The 27,676-nt window shown below is 41.3% G+C and overlaps 1 protein-coding gene and 1 non-coding gene across 2 annotated transcripts in view; both read right to left on the reverse strand.

Moving 5' to 3' along the window:
- Window positions 1-27,373, reverse strand: part of RNF38 (ring finger protein 38) — an 83,168-nt gene extending 55,795 nt beyond the window's left edge. The window contains exon 1 of the mRNA XM_035140491.3: window positions 26,642-27,373. Coding sequence (XP_034996382.3) covers window positions 26,642-27,167 — 526 coding nt within the window. The 5' untranslated portion in view covers window positions 27,168-27,373. The remainder of the gene's footprint in view (window positions 1-26,641) is intronic.
- On the reverse strand, window positions 11,632-11,912 carry LOC148683406 (signal recognition particle RNA). Its single transcript, XR_015947361.1, has one exon.
- Window positions 27,374-27,676: the final 303 nt, after the last annotated feature.

The raw sequence follows: 27,676 nt of genomic DNA on the forward strand, positions 1-27,676 counted from the left end.
TCCGGGACTCAAAGGCAATTTTAAGGAAGGATGTGTATACTCATGTGTATACTCATCCAACTTCAACCTTTGATAATACTGTATGTACTGCAAGTTTTTATATAGGTTCCAAAATCTGTTTGACCAGAGGCATCTATCTGATAAATTATGTGCACATGATGGGGAAGAGTAGCCTGTCTAAAATCAATTTCAGTCTCCAGTGTGTTCTAGTGTCACATTAGTTTTTACAGGACTCAAATAGCGACTTCCATCACGTAAAACTTTCAAACATTAAAGACCAGGACAGCTTCTGAATTACAAAAAAACCATGTATGTAACATATCAGTAAGAGTTCACAGGCCATAAGTTTCTCACTTTCCAGTCCATATCATCCATGAAGTTGTGTGCTGTATTGGCTCTTACACGCTATTATGCTCTGGGCTCTTATTTCTGGAAATCCTTTTAAGAGATTTTGGGTTTGGGGGTTAGGAAGAAGTCACAATAAAGTAATACGGGTCATGGTTATTTCCGATTAAGACTGACCCAGTCATCCTACTTCAACACAAAGAACCTCAAGCAGTATTGTATTTGATAATTTAAGAGTCTATCGGCTTAGATGACCCTTAAAGGGGGGGGGCAGAATAACTGTTCTCAGACACACAGACCTGAGATTTATTGGATTAAAAGGCAGACATGTATTAGATACCCACATTAAATTATTTCAACTACTTTATTAGTTGGAAAATGTCAAAATCCTGGGTATTGTCCATTTGACACAATTTTACTGAAGTGAAGGAATCTCTCTGCATATGGGTGGCCTTGATTCCTTCCTTTTAATGCATTTTCATTTAAAATGAAGAGGGGGAGAAAGAGGAGGTTGTGACCCACAACACATACTGGTTTTGCTCACTGTTTTAAAAATCTTTAAAAGTATACCACCCCCTCTCTACTGACTGTGCAACTGACATTATGAACCCATTTGCAGCAAACAGCTTAGAATCAGAATTTTACAATGGCTGTCCCTAAGCTGTAGAGCCTCCTTAGCACATCCCCCTCCAAGACAGGTAATCGGTAATTCACAAGAAAATATAGGCAGCGGATGGTGCACAAATGAAGAGAGACAAAGCGGGAACAAACATGCTGCTGTAGCAGGAAATCTATCATTATTCACTCTTGATTATAAGGCCAAAGCACTAGAGATAGGTGGAAAAGTTGGCTGAAGAAGAGTGACCAAGAATGTGAACATATAGCTTATACTGCTAATGTTAAAACACATCACTAATCATACTACATTCACTGTAAGAACACAACACAATGGAATAAAACTCCCAACTGTACAGATTGCAGATTTTCTGAGGACTACAGTCAAGGCACTGAATAACCCACCAATTAAGTAAGTCGCACAATTCTAATTTTGTCTATCCTTATAGGAGATGAACATCCTCAAGTTAGATGCTATAGCCCAAGGCAGAAGTCTCCCCAGAGTTCTGTAAAATACTGTAGTATTTTCCAATGTCTTTCTGATAATACTGCTTTTGATGTGTTCTAGAATCCTATTAACCCTTCTTTGATACAACAAAAGCTTTGTTAAAACCCATCTTCATATTGCCACTACATCTGAATTCACATTTTCAGGAAAACAGAAACTGTACAGAAGTGGAAGACAGCATATAAAGAGAGACACATGAAGAAATCTATGTTCTAGTTTAAGGGTAATCACTGACACTTATTTCCCAGCAGAAAATGCTTCAACCATGAAGAACTGGCTAATAAAACTGGAACCTGATTTGACCAAATCAAGAACATGGGGGGGCGTTCAAAAAATGAGTGTCAAAAGCATTTAGCTCTGCAATTTTAAGGACTACACTCTTTAAGCAAAATAAAAGCACACCCAAACTATCACTACGGTTATCTTGGGATTCTAAACACTTGTAAAATCCCCCTTTCCCCCTTACATTGCAAGTTCAGTTCCCTCCCCTCCTATTTCCTACATGACTTGGTGTAAACCCAAGTGAACTGTCAGTAATGTAAACAGCATACATTTATACAGAAATATAAACATGCCCACAGACAGATTTTAAATTATTCACTAGGTAGCAGCTCATCATATTGATAGTCAAAAGGGAATAGTTGGGGACTTCCATCCCCTCAATTTAAGCCGTTCACATGCCACCCACCTCATATCTTCACTTACATTTGACTTAAAAGGTAAAGGGTAAAGGGACCCCTGACCATTAGGTCCAGTCGTGACCGACTCTGGGGTTGCGCGCTCATCTCGCATTATTGGCCGAGGGAGCCGGCGTATAGCTTCCAGGTCATGTGGCCAGCATGACAAAGCCGCTTCTGGCAAACTAGTGCAGCACATGGAAACGCCGTTTACCTTCCCGCTGTAGCGGTTCCTATTTATCTACTTGCATTTTGACGTGCTTTCGAACTGCTAGGTTGGCAGGAGCTGGGACCAAGCAACGGGAGCTCACCCCATCACAGGGATTCGAACCACCGACCTTCTGATCAGCAAGCCCTAGGCTCAGTGGTTTAACCACAGCGCCACCTGGGTCCACAGGTGACATTTGACTTAGTGCACCCTAAAGTTAGCACAAGTAGGAAGACGGCTGATGGCAAAATAAACCCCTTATATAAGAGTGCAAGAGAAAAAATACAGACTGCAAAATTATTTCATCAAATAGCTGTAGGCTGCCAAATCTGTCATCTCAGACAAAACACTGCAACATCAAATTTCCATTTGATAGCAGGAAGTCCTTTTTGTGAAGTTACAATATAGAATCAATAGTCTGGTGCATATTTTATAAACACATGTGATTTACTCTCCTTGTGCCACTGCCTCCTTTAGTACCAAATTATATGGACAAGTTCAGAACTATTTAGATAGGACTACCAAACAGAAGGAACATAATTTGGTAGGTGTACCAATTTGAACAGGAGAATTTTAGCAGTTTATGCAGTTTGAATTCTTACTCCTAGTTACTGAATCTATCTGGCAATAGCTAGTTTCAATGCCCCTGGCCATAAGCATTTCATTGTTCAAGGATCCACCCTCAACATCATCAGCAATCCAGCAGCTATGTTCTTTCTTGACTTCACGATGGCATGTTAATCATTTATTGTACCACCCTATGTTTTAATTCCTATCCACAATGACACAAGACTGGACACACACAGTTAGCCAATTTTCATGTATAATCCACAGCTAGGAAGCTGCCTTATACTGAGTCAGACCATTGGTTCATCTAGATCAGTACTGTCTAGACTGGCTGGCAGCAGCTTTCCGACGTTTTAGGCAGGGGACATTCCCATCCCTACCTGGAGATTGAACATGGAACCTTTTGCATGCAAAGCAGATGCTCTACAACTGAGCTGCAGCCCCTTCCCCTGTTAGAGATGATCTCCAGATACAGAATAGTCACCCCTCTAGGGACTACACATTTCAAACTGCATGTTTTAATGCTCCCTCATACATAAAACACTTGTGAATAGAAAATTAACACATCATGAAGAGAACTAGACTACAATCTCTCTCTCTAACTTTGCTCACACTCATGATTGCTCCTACACAAAGATATGGGAATTGGTGCCTCTACAATGACTTAACTACAGAAGCCCCTTTTGCTGTGATCATAAAATTGCAGCAATACAGACAAAACTCAATGAAGACATCAGTGTTCATAGATAATCGTTCCATATGGTCATGTCCACATATACTCCCAAATGTCCAAACCACATTTTAGCCTTTGTGCTTCTCTTTTCAGCAACAGTAACCCATGCACACAACAAATAACCCATTCACACAGCAATATTGTTGTGCAAGGTAGCAGGGGGAGAAGGGTATGCAGAAGAGGAGAAAGAGAAAACAGCCTGGGTAGACAGCTATGCTGTTGTATAGCCCTCAGCCTGAAAGTAATAAAATCTAGCTAAATAAATATTTAAATGCAAGAGCAGGTAAACATCTATATTCAAAATAATATTACAGCCCAGAAAGGCAATGCAGGCACCTTCAGATTAAAAATCTTCAAAGTACTTTCTTATAAGAACATAGACATTTTCTTCTTCTTTCTGAACATAGCAATCCTTCTAGGGTTGCCATACGTCTGGAATATCCCAGAATACTGCAGTCGGCAGCTGTGTCTGGGCGGAAGTTGGTAAAATGTCCAGGAAAATCTGGGCCCATGTCGGCAGTGTTGTCTTTGCCAATAATCCATGAAAATAGTCCCCAAACAGCAAGTTTTTATGTGATTTTGCAAACGCTCAAAAAACCCAACAAGTTTTCTGTCCAGATTTTTACTTGCAGGTAGGTAGCCGTGTTGGTCTGAGTCGAAGCAAAATAAAAAAATTCCTTCAGTAGCACCTTAAAGACCAACTAAGTTATTATTTTGGTATGAGCTTTCGTGAGCATGCACACTTCGTCAGATACAACTATCTGAACTATTTTCAGATTTTTACTGTTTGGAATATGGCAGTCATGGTTGAGAGGCCATAAGATATGGAAGATGCCCCACCGAGTATGCAGAATGGTTTAAATTATGGAATGTAAGAGTGAAATTTACGGCTTGCACATCACTGAAAGAAAACATCTATAAGATGATGTACAGGTGGTATATTACACCGATGAAACTATCAAAAATGTTCAAGTCCGGAGATAAAAAAATGTTGGAAATGTAGAATTAAAGAGGGGAACTTCATTCATATGTGGTGGTACTGCGAAAAGGTAAAGTGCTACTGGGAGAACATATACAATGAAATAAAAAAGATCCTAAGATATACAAAAATGGTAGGTGATGATGTAGAGAAAAATGATGTAAAGTTATTCCTCTATGCGACAACAGGTGAAATAATAATCTTAGCTCAGGTTTGGAAACAAGACCAAATTCCAGCGATAGTAGACTGGCATAAGAAGATGGTGGAATACATGGGGATAGCTAGATTAACATCAAAAATAAGACAGCTAGATAACGAAATGTATGAGAGAGAATGGGGAAAATTTGTGAAATACATGGACAATATTTTGGAAACATGAACAAACCAGCAGAATGAAAACAACCTCATAATTAAAACCTAGAATTCTTTATTGGTTATTTAGGAAGAATAACAAATTCAATGTATAACTAAATAAGACAATTAGACAAACTTGTATGGTATACAAGATGGAATGACATAAGTTTGAAAATAGAATTTAGATTATTGTGAAAATATGGATAACAGTGGACCTATGATCTAAAGCATAAAGAATGTTAAACTGTGTTAAGTTAAAGTAAGACTCTAAAAAGGCAGATGAAGGTAGGGTGGAAGTCACATTTTAGTATTTGTATTAATGTCAGCTTTATGGATATGTTTTTTTCTTCTAATTTTTCTTTTTCTTTTTTGTGTGTCTTTTTACTTTTTTCTGAATTATGGAAAAATTATTATGTATATACAAAGTTGAGGAAACTGTGGTGTATGAGTAATGAATTTCGATATTGGATATTGGATATGGAAACTAAATAAAAATTAATGGGAAAAAGAAGAAGATGTCCCACCACCACACCACTAAATATGTCACTGCAATGAAAGCACCCCTATTTTACTACACCAGACCCAAATACCCAACAACCATTCCTACTCCTGCAATTGGGGGTGTCAGGACATAAAGTGGGCAACCATGCCACCAAGTATAACTGCTGCAATTATTTCATATGTCTAAGCCCATCCCCTTTGTCATATGTATTTTGTCATCAAAGGCCACTAGTCTTGAGCGCTGTGTTCTACCACCACTGTTGAAGGTGGTATGCCTCTCAATGTCAATGTGCTGGGAAACACAAGTGGGGAGAGTGCTGTTATGCTCAGGTCTTTCTTATGAACTTCCCATAGGTTGGCTATTCTTATGTTCTTGGTTGAAGCATAGTGCTTTTCCTCCCACCCCCAACAGTGGGAGAAGTATTTCTCCCACACAAAGGATACATACTTCCTGCCCCACCCCAACAGAGTAAGTTCTCCGTTGGTACAAGCCGCACACTCCACTCCATTCACTGTCATTGCTAGCCAAATGCTCATGAGCTCTTTTGCCCTGCAGGATCAAAGCTAGGATGCACGGAACAGAACAAACTATCACCACCACTGTACATACACCTCAAATACAACTCCATAGGGGAAGGGATATGGATACTCACAAGTCACTACAGTCCCCTCCTCAGGCAGAGCCATGTTCACAGGCAGAGCACTCAGGTGACACCACTTACACCTGCCCAGAGATTTATTCAGATGCTGTGTTGTATGAGCTCCCTTTCCTTCCCTTTGCACGTTTTGCTCCAAACCAGTGGTTATAGGGATGTCTGGAGGCATCAGCAACATTTCCCTTGCTGACCAGGCTATTGCAGCTGATGGATTGGGGTGCTCTGGCATAATCATGTGTGTTGCATGTATGGTGATGCAAAGACATTTGTCTCAGTCATCATAAGCTAATTGGTTCGCTCCAAATGTGGGCAGCAAAGGGGTGTATGTTATAGGCAACACCCCTATTGATGGGTGTTCCAGGGATTCCTGCTACAGTATTTTAAAGCCTTTTTGTATTTTGCGACTATTTTCTCTTCCCAGGTTGAACACATACAGCAAGCTGTTCCACTGCAATATTCCCACCACCACATAATTGGTATACTGTATAGCAGGCATAGGCAACCTTGGCTCTCCAGATGTTTTGGAACTACAACTCCCATGATCCCTAGCTAACAGGGCCAGTGGTCAGGGATCATGGGAGTTGTAGTTCCAAAACATCTGGAGAGCCAAGGTTGCCTATGCCTGCTGTATAGGATTGCTCTGCCCATCTCCAGCAACAATTTTCAAAACACATTTGAGATACAAATTGGTACAATTTATGATAGAATGTGTTCTTTGATCCTAGGCTAAAAGACTGCATTCTTTTGATATTTGTATATACAAACTATCCTTAAAAAATCAGCCAATTTTTTTCCAGCATACTGCTCTTTCCTGAGTTTTGTGCACATCATCTTTTATTTTTCCTGCACAAATGTCAAGTAAATGTTTTATTTCTGTAATTATTTACTTTTTGTTTTCTGTTGTGGCCTACTGTTGAAATAATAGATTGTATGATCTCTCAATGAGACTACTTTTGCTATATTCATTTAACCTACCTGCACATCTTCCATCCACTTTCAGAATGCATGAGAACTTCCAGTTCACTTCTTCCTTTAGTCATACTTATCATAGTGCAATGCCAGTCCACCAACCCCTCCTTTTACATTTTAATCTTTTCAACAAGAAATACCAGTTAAAGCCACTTAAGGTATTTCATGCCCCCTATATATCTGAAAGATAAATCAGGAAATAGCCACCTGCCATTTAAGCTTTCATGTTTAAGGGTGTAAATTTGCACATTTAAGGGGGTGTATTTGTAATGCAATAGAGCAATATGTGTGCATTAAAGCATGGCAATTCACAACAGAATGTCTAAAATTATGGCAATATGCTACATGTTATGGAGTTCCCTCCCCAAAATGCATTCCATCATGTTGCTAGTAGCCACAATTTACTTACAAATATCTATGCTATTCATAACACTGAAGGCTAATTTAAGATTTTCCTTTCCAGAAACACTCTATTCCACTAGGGGCTAGAAATCATTACAGGGAAAGGATTACAATTTAGCACACTAGAAAGCTACTTTGAGCCTCTATGAAAAGGCAAGGCAAAACTGTTCTAAATCTACTGGTCAGGCAGAGATATTCTGAAACTGACTTAGGTTTAAAATCCCATGTCTAACTCGTGGGCAGAAAGACACTCCTATAAACCCTCCCACACTACAAGCTTTAGTCACAGGAATGCAACGAAAAACAGCCCAGGGCAAGACAACAATATAACTTCTCTCCCTTGTCTGTATGCAGCCAGGCAGAACAGATGTAAAGTAATAAACCTTGTGTCACAGAACTGACACTTACATAGACTGACTCAAAATCAAGCCCTTTTACTTGCTTTCCAACCAACTGCAAATGAAGCCCAACTTGGTTTAGATTCAAATAACAGGCTCGCAATTAAACAATTAAATTGGTGCATGGTATGCCTGGGGGATATATCAATATTTCACCCAAAACCGGTATGAGGAGCAGATGCTGGCATCACTCAGCGGTGTATCGCTGGTGAAACCCCACATTCCCGAGTCCCTCTGCTAGCGACGTCCTCCAGCGAGCATTGCTAGCAGAGGGACTCAGGAGTGGTGGCAGTTTCACCAGCGATATATCGCTGAGTGAAATCGCCATCCCACTCTGCCCTCATACTGCACAGAGGGAGAAAAAAGCCGCAGCGGCGAGATGCCAATACAGCTTGTTCCTCCCTCTGCATCTTTAAACTGCTCGGCTAAGGAGTGTGCAGTTGTCGCTCACCTCAGTCAAGCAGTTAAAGGATCCCGCAGCCCGGCACTGACATGGGGGGAGCACCGGGGATGGCTCTGCTGAGGATGTTGAGCCCTCCTGATCCCCAGCAGAGACATGCAAAGGAGCCCCATCATTCATGAGCACTGGGATATCTTAGCTGGGGATGGCCCAGCTGAGCCATACAAACAAGCTGTGTTGTCCCAGCCTGCTAGGTGCTGGGATGAAACCGCCTCAGCTCCCATGGTGAGAGCTATGTAAATTTCACCTGGTGCCTTGCAGGCTGAGGCCAATGCAGCTTGTTTTTTCCCAACATTGTGGTATATCGCCAGACTGCGATGTTTGGCTGGTGATATATTGCAATGTTGAAAATCTGATAATGCCCAGCCCTAGAGAGCACAGTTGGAATAGAAGATTTCTGTCTACCCTTTCTACGTAAGTTTTTGCCTTGCATTTTCCACAGAAGTTTATGTATACACTTAAAATATTTGTAGTAAAGAGGCAAATGCAACAGAGCCCAATGATGAATGAAGACAACTACAGAAAGATATCTGGAGGCAAAGGTGGTTCAGGGATGAAAAGTGTAGCTGCTACTGCTGTACCCTGATTAGAGCACCACAAAAAGGGAACCTACATCACAAGCAATTTCCTACTCCCTGAAATACCATTGCTACTAGTTGAAAGAGGGAACTACAGCTATTTCAAGCTGGGAAATTAACACCACACACCAGAAGCTTCCAGGGTCCTGGAAAACAGTTTATCTCAGAAAGTTAATTCTGAGATACAACCTGCTACCGTATATAGCTCCAAGGTCCCCTTGCAGGCAATAAACAGCATCAGGAGAGGTTAGTTTTTGACAAGATAACAGTGCAAAGAAAAAGCGTTAAAGAAACACAAACCCATATGCATATTGTGGTAACCAACCCCTCCCAAAAATGAAAAATCAGAAACACTAAGACTAAATGCATTAACAAATTTAAAGTACTGTATTGTCTTATTTGAACCTCAGTTTAAGAAACCTGTTGTACAGGGATAACCTTATGGCTTTATTGAACATCACCAACTGTTATCTTTTCCTCTCCCTTTGCTGCCTACATCCCTATTGCCCCTTTCATTCCAGCTATGTACTTGCTTGCCTCTTCAGTCACTAAAGGACACTGAGAAAACCCATACCTGGATGTGTGATAGAATGAAGCACAGCTACAAAATCGCTGCTTTATCAATAATAAAAGGATTTAATAAAAAAAACATACATGAGAAAACAATGCACCCTGCAAGTGAAATTTCAGCTCTTTCTGTAAACACAGGATGAAGAGAGAGGTGCAAAAATGGAAGCAGTTAATTTGTAATTAAAATGACGCTTTTGAGAGCTGTGTACAAATGAAATGTTAAAGGAGGGGCCTCAGCTGGATTTTTCTCCCACAGAGAGCCTGGCACCCTCCCACCTTCATAAGGTATGTGACAGACAGACCTACCAGCAATATAAATGCTAATTCAGTTAGTAGTTCGGCCTCTCTCCTCCCCCCACCCCCTCCTTTCAGACAGGTTGTGTGCTCCCCCCCCCCCCCCCCCGGAAGCTCTACATGTGCATTTATTCAATTAAATTTTCATTCATGTGTTTTTATAAAGCAATCTCTTTTTCTCTGAAAAGGGGGAGGTTGGTTCATGACATCAAAGGTCAGCAGCCAACCAACACTGGACACAGCTGTTTTCCAAGGCAAACTTGAAGAAATGCCCCCCCCCCCAGCTCCACTAGAGATTAATTCAAACATTAATGCAGGAAATGTATTTCCAGAGTGGCTCCATCACTGATGTTTTGTTTGTACATAGCCTTAAGTTCACTCTCCCTGCCCCCCTCAAAAAAAGACTAGTTCTAATATTGTGTCTTCTCTCTTCCCTGACAATATCCCTTTAAAGAGTTTTGGGTGTCATTCAGCTCGTGACAGCTTGATGTTTTGTTCCCAATCTAAGAGGGAGCTGTAGTTAATTCACATTTTAGCTCCTTTGATAAGTTTGTATTGAAGTGGCAATGGCATGTGTTTTTAAAAATAACTTGTGTTGTGCATGCAATAAAATGAACTTTAAAAGTAGACTGAGAACAAGACCTGCAGGCATAAGGGCATCTCTTTGCTAGGATTATTGTTTTGGGACAGAGGCATTGTAACACAAACCTGTTAAGACACTAATTCTGATTCAAAAACAGGCTAATACAGGTTCTATTAGGAGCGACAAAAATGTTACAAATAGTGAACAATCTTTCAAGTTCTCCACAACACTTTATCAGACTGGATGTTAAGAAAAATGAGGGTAGGATATAGAGGGGGAAAGTAGTATGACATTTAAGGCCCAAAGTCTGCAGTGCCTTAAGATGGACTGTACAAATAATGCAGCTGTTTGACAGCTTTAATTAAATGAGTCTCCATTTGGAGCAAAACAGCTTCAAGGTGCATACTGGTGCATACTGTACACACCATACACCAAAGCCCCATCCCCAAAGAAAGGAATCCTGGGGGAAAGTAGTTTACCCGTGACAGAGCTACAATTCCCAGCACCCTTAAATAAACCACAGTTTCCAGGATTCTTGCAGAAGATGTGCTTTAAATGTATGATGTAGATGGGGCCTAAGTGTTGCTGGAACGAAGAAAAATAATGGCTGTGGTCTTTAAATTGAAACTATTAAAGCCAGCACTTACTCAGACCTTTCACCAGCACCAAGTAGAGCACATGAGTTTCTTTTCTCTTGTGAGAGAGAAAGCAAAAGTAAATTAAGTAAAGATAAACATTGTATTTTTTTTATATCAGCCAAGCTGGACATTAATTTTGAAGCACAAGGTAAAAATAATCGAAAGCAGCCAAGCAGAATATTGTTTAGTGGTTGCAGGCATGTAACCCCTTCAAAGTAAACTTCCATCTTCAGGTGGTAGTAGATAAATTCATTTCTAGTTTTAAGACCTCTCTTTTGGATAACAAAATTTTATATTCACCAGAGTGCACAAAAAGCATAGGTAACCCACAATGGTCCATTAGAAAAAATCTGAAAGTCACATTAGAAAAAATCTGAAAGTAGGATAACAATTTTATTAAGACTGCTAAAATCTCACAGTGTAATGAACAAACTTCTGAGTTTTCCACTACTGTTCTTTATGGAGGATCTTAATCAAAATGTGAGCAAGGGAAGAGAAAAGGGTGGGTATGATTTTGAAGACTGAACATGTACTGCCCTCTCCACAACTACTGCCACCCTTTCCCTTTATTCACTTTTTTCCCTTTGAAAGTAATCACAGTTCTGGGTTTTGCTGTCTTGCCCAGGTAAGGCTGCAGCAGCTATTCGCAAGCGCGGTCCCACTACTGATTGGCATGGGTTTTTTTACCTGCTCCGTATCCAACCGAGACCAGTTCACCTCTCCTTAGGCAATCTGACATACCTCGGCTTGCCATATTGATGCTGAACTTAGTGTGGACAGCCAATCGGCATAGCCCACAGCAGTCCTGTACTGATAATCACACTTCTACCATCTTAATATAAATTAGCTACATCACATATGGCCAGTTCCATACTCAGCCATTCTATATATGGAAAATATAACTCTTATCTATTCACACTACTGCCACTTCCTTCACCATTACCAAACTTCTTTTACATTGCCTCTTTCGCACAATTGTTTAAATAGGCTTTTAATCAAGGGATCTGTCCTGCCCTACCAAGTGTCACACCCCCCACCTCAAACTACTCCAGCATATCACAGGACAGTTACAAATGGGTCATAAGCAGTGTGGCCATGTTTTGCTTCCCAGTGCTTACAAAATCAGGAGAGCAATGCAAAAGTACTGCAACAGCATATCCAGTCAGCAGTGTACAGTATTTCTGCTTCCAGTTATAATGGTTGCTGCTCTGCTATACACCTGGAGGCAATAAATGGGCAGCTGGCAACTCACTCCTGCAAATCAACAACCCACCCAAACTGTAACTAGCTTACTTTATCAAATATCTGCTTTAGCTATTTGTATGGCACAGGAAACCTGAAACAAACATTCAATCCCATATTAAAAAGCTTCCCTTTTTGATCACCTGTTTTTGCACACCGCAGACAAGTAGCTGCTTAAAAAACCTGGGTTTACTGAATGCCAAAATGTCTGGCTAATTTGTAATTAAGTCCAATATATTTCATTAAATCTATTTACAGATGTGCCTTGGACTGCATTTTGGACACTTTATGCATATATATCTTGCTAAGACTACCGGTAATAGATAATCAGCTGGCATTTGTATTACTATATCTGTTTCTGAAAAGATAGAATTAAATCTTTTAGTCAGCTGTCAGCTTCACAAAGGTTATGGTAGAGAGTAACATCTCCAAATCATCTCTGCCTCATTTCTAGCTAAGCCATTGCTGACTTTATGCCATATCCAGATGGACTCTGGCTATGCAGATGTCAGCTCCTATACCTTATAATATAGGTATACCTTATAACGTACTTCAACTGCCTTAGGGCTGATTCAGAAAGCTAATGGATACTAAACTCCCATTTAAATCAATAGGAGCTGCAGACTCAAAATGTCCTTGCTTGAAGAACCCCTTCACATTTTTTCAGCTGGTATTTTTTTTGGGGGGGGGGAGAGAAAATATCCCAATATATATAGAGTGAAAATGAACAATTCTCACTCACTCCAATATTTCATATTAATATACCATACAGAAATAGATCTTCCCCTCAATTATGAAATACTTTTCTGTCTGCAGATTTTATTATTCATAGACACAGCTAGTTTAACAGTGCAATTTATGTTACATCTGTCAAATGCTAAAGTCTCAGATGCAGGCTTTCATTAACAGAAGTATGCTCTCAAAACTGGTAACATGATTAGCAATACATGAGATGAACTTATAAATTATTTCAACCATTTGTCATCTTTCATCCATGAGTGTTTTGCTCATATTTAAAAATGCAGCATTGCAAACCTCTGGCCTAATATTATTCCAAGCCTTAATAATCCTTTACAAAGTTTAGTTAATGCAACTAAATTCACCCAGGCTCTTCATGCTACAATAATTTATTCAAATGGGGGGCAAGGGTGGATAGATAAGTTCCCAGTAAAGATAACTGATGTAGTTCACATATTCTCATACATCATTTGATTATTCAGCATCTGACAAATAACAAAATGAGTGAAACAACTCAATTGAAATGCATCATGTTTAAAGTGACATGAGGTGAATTTGGCATATTTACAGATTGGGCACTAGAAAAACACCAACCTACATATTTCAAGACTTATCTTATATACTCAGATTTTCTACAGAAAAGATAGGCAAGTTTCCTGTAAATATCCCCCCCCCCTCAGACCAAGGTTTTCAGTTTTGTCAGAAATATTTATTATGAATACAGGCAGGCCCCCATTTACAGGGGGTTATGTTCCGAGGCACTGCATGCATCAGTGAAATCGTGTATAACTAAAGCCCATTGAAAAAGCCTGCAAACAGGCATCCGCCTTTTTAGTGATGTTTCAGTGACACCTTTATGATGTTTCCAGGTCACTTCCGGGTTCAGCACAATACATGTATGCACAGTTGTGAATATATTGAACACACATAAAGGGGGACTGCACGTGTGTGTGCGTGCATGCATGCATGTTTATGGGGGGGGGGAGTATAATCTACACATTTCTATGCATACCTATTTCTGCGCTTCAGCCTACTTTTGACTTTGGGTATTGTACTTCCTTTTTGTGTATGTGTCCCCTTGAGGTGACTTGAGAACATATGAAAGTTCTATCTGAGGACTCATTGACTCACACAAGTTATAGGAAGAACCTTCCTAGATGAGATAAAAAACTTGCTAAATGAGAACTATCTACTCCAGCATCCTACCACCTTGAAAGCTAGGAAATAAATGGCACCTTAAACTTAGGTTATTTTTTCACATGTGTTTTTCTTTTTCAGATGTGTTTTGGTTCAGGAATTTTTTTTTAAAAAGGGTGGTCTAGAAATAATTTCAAACTACAGCCATCATGAGGAAGGTTTGGTGCTGATAGATGCTGACCAACTCCATGCCACCCAGTAAACGTCACTGACCAAGTTCTTCCCAGTCCAATACTAGCTCTCAACAGCTACATGAAATGGGGAAATGTTTAAGTTATGTGCTTCTGGCTATTAAATACAGTATTGCCATTTATATATTTACTTATTTATTGAGACTTAATTCCTTTATTAACTGTACTTTCCAAGTCTTTAGTAATTAATTCAGAAGCTTCAAGAGAAATGTCACTTAGCAGAGGTACTGAGTTATTTCTGCATGTTTGCACTCCATTAAATACTGTAAACCTCTGCTGTCCAAGTTTTCATTAAGGATGTGTTGCAGACTAAGGTATTCAAGGTATTAAAATGAGGCACACACTAAATATGGAAGTCCAGTTTTCATCTACCAAAAATCAATCACAATTTTTTAAATTGCCAAGAAACTATTGTACTTGCTCATAATTATGAAAACTCTGTATTTTTTTTAATTAAGGGTATCATGAAATGTCACTTTTAAGGATACAACTTGCTATAAAGCTACAGTACATGCTTTTCAATTACAAGGCAAAACATACTGCTTTAAAACAAATTTTAAAAATATTGTACCAATTCAAGATTCACACTGTTGAAAATGTACAACATCTGTCAAGATTGCTGTGAACTAGCGGTTTTTTCATTCACTGCTTTTTACATGGTTTATAACCTTCACATGATGAATTTTGCATATTCAAAAAAGGCGTAGATCCCTCAGACTGAATTCTTTCAAACTAAAGCAGTTTAGAAGACAGCTTTTCATAACCTCTCATCACAGTATTTGAAAGTAAAACTGGTGAATATGTGCCTTTTGATTATGAACACTTTTACTGCCTTTAAAAAAAATGAAACTGAACCATGTTGAAGACTAAACCTAAAGATCTTAGTACAATTAATAAAACAATCCTAAATACCATGAGAGATTTGAGGTATTAGCAAGCAAGCAAGGGTACCCCAAAAACTGCCTTGACATATTCAAAACTTATCTTTATAAAGTTTCCCTTAATAAAGCCAAAAACATCTAGTACTAATAAATAAATTAGCCAACTAAAATGTTCCATTACAAGGAAGATCTCACCTCCCAACCGAGAAACCTGTCTCTAGGCAAGGCCTGTACGAATTCTGACTCACCAAGCCAAATGCAACCAGCAGTTATGCATGGTAAACCTCCTAGGTTTTTTCTGCCTGTCTAGGACAGCAAAACATGAAGGGAATGGTGACTGCAAGCTACTGGCAGGCCACAATAAATGGGCTGGTTGGCTGATATAGAAGTCACATATTGAGCAAACCTGCCCAAGCTGCTTCCCTCTCTATCTCCTACAAGACACGATATATGGCTAGAGACTGCTTTCTTCTTCATTTTGCCTCTGTCTCTCTGGGATCTAGTTCTTATATGAAAGAGAAGTAAAGTTGCTCAGCAAAATGTCCCATCCCAATATTGCTTTGCTAACTCAACGACCAAGGCCAAATACGCACACCATCTTTAAAGCATTCTAAAAACTTTTTTTCTGGGCTCTGTAGTTTGCTACAGATTGCTGGGAATTGTAAGTCTGTGAGGAGTAACATACAGTGCCCAAAATTACTCTGAGAAGAATATGCTTCAAAGTCAGTACCGTATGTACACAACCTATGGCTGAAATCCTATGCACATTTGCCATCAAATAAGCATACATATGAAATTGTGGTACATATCTTTGGCATTAATTATGAATATACTGATGAAAACCTGAATTATGCATATCAAACATTTATTTTAATTATTTAACAAAATGTATATACCCCCTCAATGATTTTCATAACATTTGACATACAAACAGTTTTTTCTACTTCATTCTACTGAATTCATCTGGGGAAAATGCTTTCACTTTATTAAACAGCACATCAGTCCTGTAAAGTTGGTATTTAGCAATACCATTTCCATAGATATACCAAGGATAACAGAATGACTTGCTCAAGGAAAGCCAGAAGATTCATGAACAGGAGTTGAATCCAGATTTGCCTAGTCAGTACTGGGGACACTAATTTCTAAACCACAGCAGTGCTTGAAACTCCCATGGTTCTAGGCACATTTTGTGACAGGGAATTTCATTAGCACAAGCAGTTTCTGAGCTCTGGGTGCCATACTGCACCTAAGATTCCAAATTAAAACTGCAGAGTGGAAGGAAAGGAGGACCTTTTTCTTCCTCTCCACTTCCAGCTACTCTCTGAAGACTGGAGAAGAGACCATTTTAACAATATTAGGGGCGTGAGCAGAGGAAGGACAAGACCATGTAAAAAATGAACTTAATATTTTAGCTGCAGTTCATTCATTTTCAGCTTTGTATTCTTGTTGTAAAAAAGGGAACGTAGACATTCCATTGTTGCACCCATAACCTAGGTTTAAGGTGTCATTTAGCTCCTAGCTTTCATCTCAGTTTCTAACACTGAACCACAGTGACACTTCAATCATGTATTAAGCATAATGATCTCAGATTACATTTTAAAAAGTGAGGAAATAGGAAAAAGAGTTGACTAATAAATTTCACAGAACACTTTAACTCTATTTTGCCAAGACAGCTGATAAAACAAAAAGAATTGACCACAGAAATTCACTGTCCCATCTTACTATTACCAGTACTTTTGTGATAGCCAATTTCAATAAATAAAGAGGACTCTGAAGATGTGGCCCAAACAATTCTAAATGTGCAACTCCATAATTATACTTTTCTAACACCCCAGATGGCGCGGGCCTAGGGCTTGCCGATCAGAAGGTCAGCGGTTCAAATCCCTGTGTCAGGGTGAGCTCCCGATGCTCGGCCCCAGCTCCTGCCAACCTAGCAGTTCGAAAGCATGTAAAACCTCATATTGGAATATAAAATTTTAAATTAGAAAAGAAGAGAGATATTATCTATAACTAATACAAAGTAGACTGTTTAAACTACATAAGAAAATAGGCGGTGACATATTGTAAATACTAAGGGTAAAAAACCCTAACAAAATAAGAAATATAGAAATTCAATTGAAAGATGAAATTAATCACGCGAACTATAAGGAAGATTAAAGAAAACAGAAGAAAGAAGAAGGGAAGTTGACCAGTGTGGAATAAGGGGAAATAGGGAATGCTTATATCTTACTTTCAGGGTGTATAAATAAAAGCAACATAAGTGTATATGTGATACAAGCCTTCACTCGGTTTTGTATTGGGTGTAAACAAATGTGATAAAAGTTAAATTATTGGAATGTAAAATGAATTGGAAATACAAGATGTTATATGCATATAATAAAATCAATAAAGATAATATTTAAAAAAAAACCTAAAAGCACGTCAAAGTGCAAGTAGATAAATCGGTAACGCTACAGCGGGAAGGTAAACAGCGTTTCCGTGTGCTGCTCTGGTTCGCCAGAAGTGGCTTTGTCATGCTGGCCACATGACCTGGAAGCTGTACGCCGGCTCCCTCAGCCAATAATGCGAGATGAGTGCCGCAACTCCAGAGTCGGTCACGACTGGACCTAATGGTCAGGGGTCCCTTTACCTTTTAACACCCCAGATATTTATAGTTTCCCTGCCAAGTATCACAATCCTATGTGTGTTTAGTCTTAGACATACGTTCTCTAAGCTCAGGAGGAAGGCACTTGCTCCCAGGGAACTGTACATAGGATTGCAGCCTAAATGAATTACCGGTATCTGGGATTATAACGAGCAACAGCTTAAAATACCATGTTGACACTCCTTTGGCTCACCTATCCCTCCAATGTTTATGTAACATACAATGAGCCAAGTTTTTTATTATTATTATTATTATTATTATTATTATTATTATTATTATTATCATCATTATTTTTTATTAAATTTGTATACTGCACTTCATTCAAAGATCCCAGGACAGTTCACAGCAGAAAAATACAAAATGAGAATACAAAATACATTTTAAAAAAAAACCCAAACCAATAAACTCCCTTCCACATAAAATGTTAATTAGCTGAACACGTGACTGAAGAGAAACATTTTCACCTGACATCTAAAGATATGGCATCTCCCTGGGGAGAGCATTCCAAACAGGGAACCACCGCAGAAAAGGCCTGTTCTTGTGTCACAACCCTTCAGACCACTTGTGGAGCTCAGATAATGATCACAGGACTGGTTCATATGGCAAAAGGTGGTCCTTGAGGTACTGTGGTCCTGAGCTATTTAGGGCTTTATAGTCCAAAACCAGCACCAGATGACATAAATTATGCTATCCCCGTCCAGATATGGGTGCAGCTGGGCCACCAGCAAAAGCTGATGGAAGGTACTCCACACCACTGAGGCCTCCTGAGCCTCGAGCAACAGTAAAGGATCCAGAAATACCCACAAGCTACATGCCCACTTCAGAGGATATGTAACCCCATCAAGAGTTAAACTATGTCATTTTGATATGGACAGGTGCGTATTTTTAGGCTACTTTCAATGTTATTTTTATTCTCTACAGAGTGACATTCCAAATATGGAGGCATAGTGGACCAATTTAAATCACACCTCCCATGTATCTGATGAAGTGGTTCATGACCACAAAAGCTTATGCCACAAAAAAAATTGTCTTTTAACGTGCCACAAAATTATTTTGCATTTACTGTAACATTGTTATCTTTCTGACATTACTCCATATTGTATGGTTTATTTAAGGCATTTATATACCGCTTGATCATCATCAATTCTAAGCAGTGAGAGTAAAAATAAACCACACAGAGAATAAAAAGGCATCACTAAGCCGAACACTACATTAATATGCCTGGTGGAAGAAGAAAGTCTTTGTCGTGTGCCTGGCGTTCAGCAAGGAGGGTGTCTTTCTAATCTCTGGGGGGACTTTCACAGGACTAGGCCCACACAACACTGAATGCTCAGTTTCCTAAGTAGTTGCAAGCTGTGAATCTGAGACTTGGGAGACCATAAACAAGAGACTCCCCCCAAAGTTCTTTGTGCTCAAGCAGGAATATAATAGATCAGGTGGCCCTTAAGATATCTTGGACCAGAGTTGTTAAAAAACCTTGTAAAAATACAAGAACCTGGAACCATAGCTGCCAAGGTATCCCTTTTTTAAAGGGATTTTCCATTATGCTGAATAGGCTTCCTCGCGAGAAAAGGGAAAACTTGGCAGCTATGCCTGGAACCTGTCCTGGTAACTTATGAGCAGCCAGTGCACCTCAGTTATGTGCTGGCAGTAGTTTGTCTCCATTAAAAAAAAAATCTGCCCACAGCATTTTGCATCAGCTGAAGCTTCCAGACTAGGCTCACGGGTAGCACCACATACAGTGCATTGGAACAATTAAGTCTTGAGGTTATCAATGCATGGATCACCATGGCCAGGCTATCCCTGACTAGGAATAGCTGTACCTGATGCCCCAGCAGCAGGTAAAACTGTAGTTCATACATTTCCTGAATACACTTGCATACTAACTGGCTACTATAAAATAATAAAACACTGATTTGTAAATAAAGACATCCTTAACCATCATAAGAGGATATTCCTATAATTATTTTAAGCTTAGATAGTACCCTTCAGCTCCCATCATCCCTGACCAATGCTGGAGCTGATAAAAAAATGTAGTTTATCTGGCATGCACTACATTGGCTACCCCTGGCCGTGTGTGTGTGCAAGATAGAGAGACAGACAGACAGACAAGATTTCTGTTTGGTTGTCTCTATCCACATGCAGGACACAAAGCAAGGTCACTGAGTGCTTATCACTTTCCAAGAACTGCTGGTTGTTAGTGAGCAAAACAGTGTTTCTTCATGAAATCAAAAGTAAATATCCTCCTTGTTTGGTTAGTAAAGTAATAAAATATTCAGAACTGAAAACACTGCAGATCTCAGGGAGTTACAAAAAAATAGGTTCACCCAGGTGGGGTCCAGTGGATGATCCTAGGGAAATACAGAATTACGTCTCCTGGATCCTACCGGTATATCCTAGCAGATGTGATGGTTTGCTTGTTCTTTGGTTCAAGAAAAAGCCCACAGTAATAACAGTCATATACCTAGGTCATATTTTTATGTCTTTTTTAAACTTTGTTTTCTTTTTCTTCAGAAAAAGCAGACTTCAACTCAATTTGAGCAATAAAAGACCATGATTCCAGATTAAGATTAGAATAATATTGGCTTTAAAATATGTTAGATTTGTAAATTTCATAAACCAGATTTTTTAAAAAGACACACAACTGAAATGCTAATAATTCAATCTTTTATTTTTAAAAATAACCCCCACAAAAGAATCAATTTCCAGCTGCATATAGATATGCTCAATCTACAACTATACTACTGGTTTACTGCATGCTTACATCACTGTACAGTTTGTACTTGACCAGCAGTAGTTTACTACTGTGTCCTCTGGGCTGCTTAAAATAGCTAGACAGTGTGATTTGAAAGGAGAGTGTAAGTATGTCTGTCTTTCTAGGCAGAAATAGTTTGATAAAGTATTAATCTGGAGAATCCACAAGTAGGATTCCCACCTGTTTATTTAAGAGAATTCTCCAGCAGCATGAGAAGCTGAAACTACAAAAATTAATTATTCTACACTGAAACACCCATTTCAAAGGCACTTACACCCTCATACACAATACAAGGGAGTATGGAACCTCCACTATGTCATCTTATCAGCATAGAAACAAAGCAGGAAGGAACAGCAATGGTTACAGAGGCCCAATTGTGTGGTCAACACCAATGACCTTAAGTCTCTTACTGGCGATCATCTTCTGCTAGCTGCCCAGCACAAAGCAAGAGACCCTTTCCCCTTTCCCCTCATCACAGAAATCTGAGAAGGGAGGAGTCTCTCAGCTTCTGCTGGACCAGACAGTCAGGCTATGTGCACATTAGCAGCTTAAAACACAGTGAGGTAAGTTTTCCCCTGCTGCACTTCAAGTTGCATGTGCACATTTATATGCACACTACAGAAGATGTGGGGATGTCTTCACCGATGCGTGTTACCTGTTTGGTTTCCTTGCCCCTGCAACCCCTCCCCCGAACATGAAGATCTCATCTGTGCATAAGCTGTCATCCATGCAGGCACAATGGCTGCCTGTCTCCAAGCTTAACTGCAAAGCGAATGTGGCTTAAGTTTTCCTTTCAGGTTGAAGCTGGTTTGAGAGAAAAAGCACTAGACAGGAGTATTTCTAAGGAAACTACAGCAGAGCTTTCTAAACTTTTCAGGTTGGTGACACATGGGGAGTGTTTGCGTGACACACCTACACAATGCAGCAGACACATGTGTTACGACACAGTTTGGAAAGCTTTGAACTACATCACAGGGTTGTTGGTAACAACATTTGTATACAGATTTATACTCCGCAGTGGAAGCACACTGGAGCCAGAATAAATGGTAAGACGTATGCAGCCGCAGACTCTGTTCCTCTCCCAAATTCTCCAAGCCCAGCATGATACGAGACACCTCACTTACCCAACAGCCACAGTTGGGCAAAGCCTTTAGTAGGGCCAACCAAAATGTCACCAAAGTGTGGCGAGCTTTTGAGTTCTCTAGAACTCTTCATCAGGGAAGATGTTCCACAAAGTCTCTTTAATTTAGCACAGCCGAGGACATCCCCTCAAAGCACTTGGTAATACTATACAATTTGGCTTCATTTGGATTTTTACTTAGTACATCAAAATTAATCAGTGGCTTCGCTAAATTAAAGGCTGCCATGTTTCTCTTTACTTCTGGTCTCTGCCTACCCAGCAACCTGTGTGTTCCATTTAAGGTTTGGGATTGATCTGGGTTACAAATTAGACTTTGATTTCTCAGAAATGAGTAGCAGTCATTGCTTTTTTATCCCAGAATTCTACATGTGTAACTTGGTTTCTGTAGCACCTGAGAGGGACTTATCTAGCCTGCAATCTTAGAACAAGCTAACCTCACAGCTACATCATCATCCTAATGTTTGAACCTTGTTTTCCTTTGTCCCCTTCCCCCTCAACCCCTGCTTTGTGTAACATCTTGCCTGAAGAAGAGTTCTGGGTAACTTGAAAGCTTACCACAGGTTTGAAAATTTATATAATGAGTTTATTCAATGACTGAATAAACTGAATAGTGTTCCTCCTAAATCTGTCTTGGGTTTTCCCCCAACCCCCCAGAGCAGATTTGAAGATTGTGCAGAGCACACATAGGAAGAGGACAGGGGAAGGTAAAGGGTTGTATCAATGATGAAAATGGCGTGCTACAAAGGTCAGCCAAAGTATGAACTCCCAATTGGTTTACTCTCCATTGAAGCAATAGTTCAACCAGAAACTATGCGAGGATAAGCCACTGTTGTTGTGTGAAAAAGGAGGGATTGATCATCTACAACTAACCTCTTCTTGGTTTAGAGTGGCATCATTAATTGGAAGTCTGTTCCATTTTAAAATAAAATAAAATAAAATAAAGTCTAACACTTGTTTCCAAAGTGTAATGGGAGAGCTTTATGTCTTCCTATGACAATTGTAATCCTATGCACACTTACTTGAAACTAGTCCCACCATCTAGGTGGGTTTTCTTGAGTAATCATGTACAGGTGGAAATATGCATGTCTGAATTTTTCAGGTCTAAGAAAAAACTAATGAAAAGAAGAACTGAAATCATTTTGAATTATTTACTACAGCCCAATGTAAAACTAACACTTTATTTGAAAGTATTATATGTACCATCATTACTGGCTCAGCCCCAGAACTACATCAGTCACTTTAGCTAAACATTAAAAATAACCTAGTACTGAAGCATGCTCTCTATACATTACAAATTATGTCACATATTTTGCTCTTTATTCCACATTACTCCATTTAATGACTTCAAAAGTATTCAAATTAAATAAAAATGGAGTAACAAAGTGTCTGCCAGAATGTTTAGATTTGAGATTCTTAAAAATATTTGCAGTTCTTAAAGTTGAACAGGGGACGTGGGTGGCACTGTGGTCTAAACACAGAGCCTAGGGCTTGCTGATCAGAAGGTCGGCGGTTCGAATCCCTGCGACGGATGAGTTTCCGTTGCTCGGTCCCTGCTCCTGCCAACCTACCGTAGCAGTTCGAAAAGCACATCAAAGTGCAAATAGATAAATAGGTACCGCTCTGGCGGGAAGGTAAAGGGCGTTTCCATGTGTTGCTCTGGTTTCACCAGAAGCAGCTTAGTCATGCTGGCCACATGACCCAGAAGCTGTACGCCAGCTCCCTCAGCCAATAAAGTGAGATGAGCACCGCAACCCCAGAGTCGTCCACGACTGGACCTAACGGTCAGGGGTCCCTTTACCTTTAAAGTTGAACAGAAAAAGATGTATCTCTCATTAAATACTATTGTAAATAATCCCTTACACTAAGACAGGCATAGGCAAACAGCACTCCAAATGTTTTGAGACTAAATATCCCATCATCCCTGACTACTGGTCCTGTTAGCTAGGGATAATGGGAGTTGTAGTCCCAAAACATCTGGAGGACAGAGTTTGCCTATGCCTGCACTAGGACATAGGCCTAAAGTTCAAAATCAGGTATCCGCTGCTCAGCACAAAGCCAATTCAATAAAAGATGTATTTAATTTTTGGGGGGGTATCTGAAATTCAGCTACCACAATTAAAAAAAAAAGATTTTGCCCTGCTGAAAGAAATACACATCCAACCCACAAGTACTGTTTTCTCTGCTGTTTCATCAGCATACTAGGTTTACAGGTTTTTTAAGAAATCAGGACCAGGCATCTTTCAGATCATACCAGCTCCACAAATGCAAATTCATGGGGCTTTATTACATGCGAAATTTCAGGAGAGGAATAGAATTCATGTCCTTAAGTATTAACAGGCAACTCTTATTTTAAATGCAAATCATATCTAAGATTATCTTACTGAGGTGAAAGTTGACATTTAATAAAATACATTGATCATTTTAGCATTACTGTACTTAGTGGGTACAGTGCAGAAAATTATTATCTCCAGCACCCAGAAAAAGTTGCTTTATTAAGACAAAACTTGAACCTATCACAATGTAGTTCAAGAGCCTGATCTGATACTGAACTCATTGATACCTGACACCTGATTTTTAAAGTGCTCATATGAGCAATGCAACTTGTAGAGCGCCCTTCCTTCACTAGTGAGTAACCACAACCAGCCCACGTACATGTGGATTTAGGAGGAATATGATCAAGGGCAGAGGGAGTGACTTCCAAGAAGACTTAAAGCTCTGGCACTTCTAATTTATTCCAAACTATTAATTCCATAGAGTGATATTAGTCATGAAACACCTGAAAATATTGCCTTACTGTATCAGTTATTATTCTTAAAGCCATGGGATAGTTTGAACACTCATGTCAAAAGCAGAACCAATAAGATTTTGAAAAGTCAAGAAAACAATTACAATCACAGGCTCAAAGGAAAAAAAATATTTTAATTAATTTATAAATAGATGGGCACTCTCAACTACAAGTTCCCCTGTCAATGACATGATTCTTTCTATGGAACCAAGAAAACCCAGAATACTCCCTAAAGAAAGAAAATTATATACCATGCATACAGTACTTGCTGTACAGATGTCTACTTGGTATGGATAGGATATTATTGTATAATTTAGTGCATGTTATGTGACAGTGGTTGTTCTAGGGTCTAGAGGAGTGGTTCCCAACCTTTTTGGGGGGGCCATGCCCCACCTAAGCATCTCTAAAATCCTGACCCCCCCTGTGACATATAATTCTTATTACAGTATTCAAAAAGTAAACTCGTATTCACATGGAGGAAGCCTAAAAGGCCATTAACTTGGTCTTAACAAGCTTCCATATTGCCCCCCTTAAAAATCAAATTGCCCCTCTGTGGGGTGTGTGCCCTAAGTTGGGAACCACGGGTCCAGAGTTTTATTTGGCAGGTCTTCCAGAGTCACAAATTCTGATATCTTCGAAAGGAGAAAAGTCTCCCCCCCAAAAAAAAATCTCTCTCTCCCCCCACCGCAGCATCTTGCTAGGTTCAACGCCCCACTGAACTTCATCACATTATTTCTAGCTTCAATGCACTTAAAAGTTTTAGCTGTTCTGAAAATCACTAGCTGCAAAATTGTTCAAGTTATTTAGTCTACCGCATTGTGAACTTTCTCCCACCCCCCCAGCCAGTTTGGTTTTCCCCCCCCATCTCCATATGCATACTATTGCCATTTCACTCCGAGGACAGCCTTCCAGCTTCCAATTCCAGGTGACAACACAATTTAATTGTCCACACCGATTCACAGACTACACCAAGTTTATTACTAAAGAATCGGGAGCCTCTTTCCCAGAAGTGGAAGATACATGTGTCGCCAACATGCAGGCAACAGAAGCACAGGAAAAGTCCTCCCAATGTCCAAGGCCTTCTCCCCTCTCTCTGCCCCTCCACACAAAAACAGTCAGCATGTTTAATGCCCTTCATATTAGAAGAGAATGCATGCACTAACACACTTAACACTGACCCACAAACACATATAAGAAGAGGAAAGCACCACTGAGAAGCGGAAGGGGTGATGGCAAACAACCCTTGGAGAAGTAGCGCTGAATGTGACAACTTTTGTGGGAAATCAAAATGCTGTGCTTCTTGTGGGGGTGAACCTTCAGCCCCCACCCCACCACTTTGAGGAAAAGCAGCTTCTATTTCCATCCTGCCTAACACATGTTGTTGAGGGGAAGGGGTGCTTTTGGTGGTTGGGGTGTTTTTTTGTACTCTTTGTCTCTGGGTTTTAATCATTTCCTCGGTTTATTATGGCTTCTCTTTAGAAGAGAAGACCCCGCACCTGGCAAATTAACGCATCATTTTAAGGCCAGGAGGCTTTTAAGAGCCAGCGCTCTTTTGACGAGGCGGGCATCCTAAACGCACTTCACTAGGAAGTTGCGCCCTATTGAACTCGGTGGGACTTCACTCCCAAGTAAACATGATTAAGTTGAAGGCTGGCCAAGGCATTCCCAAGGTGTTTTTTTTCCGATCCCCCCCCCGCGCTTCCCTTTTTGTGAGATGTTCCCCCCCTTCTTTTTTTTGTTCCCGGCCCCCGCCTTCTGGAATATTTGCTGGGCGCCTCACGCGGAATTCACCTCAGCACCCACTTATTAGTCACCTCACAAACATCCTGTCACCTCCCGTTCCCTCAGAGGCTGCCTCCAACCCCCACCTCCCCGCTTCGCCGCCGGCCTCTTCCTCCCCACCGAGACCACCACCCCCCACCCCCGCCGCTCCGTGTTTACTCCACACAGCCGTTCCCCCATTCCCACCCCCAGGCGCCCCACACTCCCGTCTCTCCCCTCGCCCAACCCCCGCCTGGGCCCCTATAATTACCTGGCGCGGGCGCTCTGGCTCCCGGCGGGGCCCGCGGGTGCCCGTGTCCAGCGGGGCTCCCTCTGCCTTGGCTGCGGGCGCCCAACTCGGGCAGGCTCGGCCCATGGAGATGCGGCGGGGCAGGAGGAGGCGGAGGCGGCTGGAAGTGCGCGGCGGCGGCGGCAGCTGCCGTGGCTGTGGCGCCGTTCATGGCGAGGAGGCTGAAGAATCCGGAGCGGGAGCGCGAGCGAGTCCGTGGGGGCTCGGGCGGCGGCGGCGGGCCCGGCGGAGAAGACGGCGAGAAAGCGAGCAGGGCGGGCGGCGAAGCGGCGCCGGAAGGAGCCGCCGTTCTGCCTCCGGCTGCCCTCGCCGCCGCCGCCGCCTCCCCGGCGGCCTGGCCGTGGCGATGGGGCTCCGGGCGCTCCTCGGCGCCTTGGTGCTGGTGTTTAGCGGGGTCCCGGTCCCGGAGGCGGACGGAGGCGGCGAAGGGGCGGGCGTCGGGCTGCTGCACCGCGCGGGGGTGCGAGTTGGCCGCCGCCACCGGCATTCGGCCTCGCTCAGGGGCCGGGGGTCGCCGGTGCCTTGCTCTGCCCCACCGTGCTGGAGGAAAGGGGGGTCCGCCGGCCAAAGCCCTTCCTCTCTCTCTCTCTTCTCTTTGCCCCCACCCCGGGAGTAGTTGGGGCGGGCGGTTAGGCAAGGCTGCGAAATATGGGGAAGTGCAGTGGCGGCGCTCGTAGAAGAAGAGAAGAGAAGAAGAGAAGAGGGGGAGGAAACTTCCTTAAGAGGAGGAGGAGCAGCCGAGCAAAGTACACCGGGGGTGGGTGGAAGGGAAGCGGAGGGGAGGGAGGAGGGGAGGAGAAAGAAGCGGCAGCTGCCCCTTGCTTGCCCGCCCCCCCCCGCCTGCTTCCTTCTCCCTCCACGCCTGGCCCACGAGCGTGTGCCTCGTGGGGGCGTAATTCGGTGCAAAAGAAAAACAAAGGTAGCAGATCTCCTCAGGAAACGCAGCAGCAGCTGCTGCTCGCTGCACCGCCTCTTTGCAAAAGCAGCAGCACGCCG

The sequence above is a fragment of the Zootoca vivipara genome, chromosome 15, assembly GCF_965207765.1.
Source record: "Zootoca vivipara chromosome 15, rZooViv2.hap1.1, whole genome shotgun sequence".
Lineage (NCBI taxonomy): Eukaryota > Metazoa > Chordata > Lepidosauria > Squamata > Lacertidae > Zootoca > Zootoca vivipara.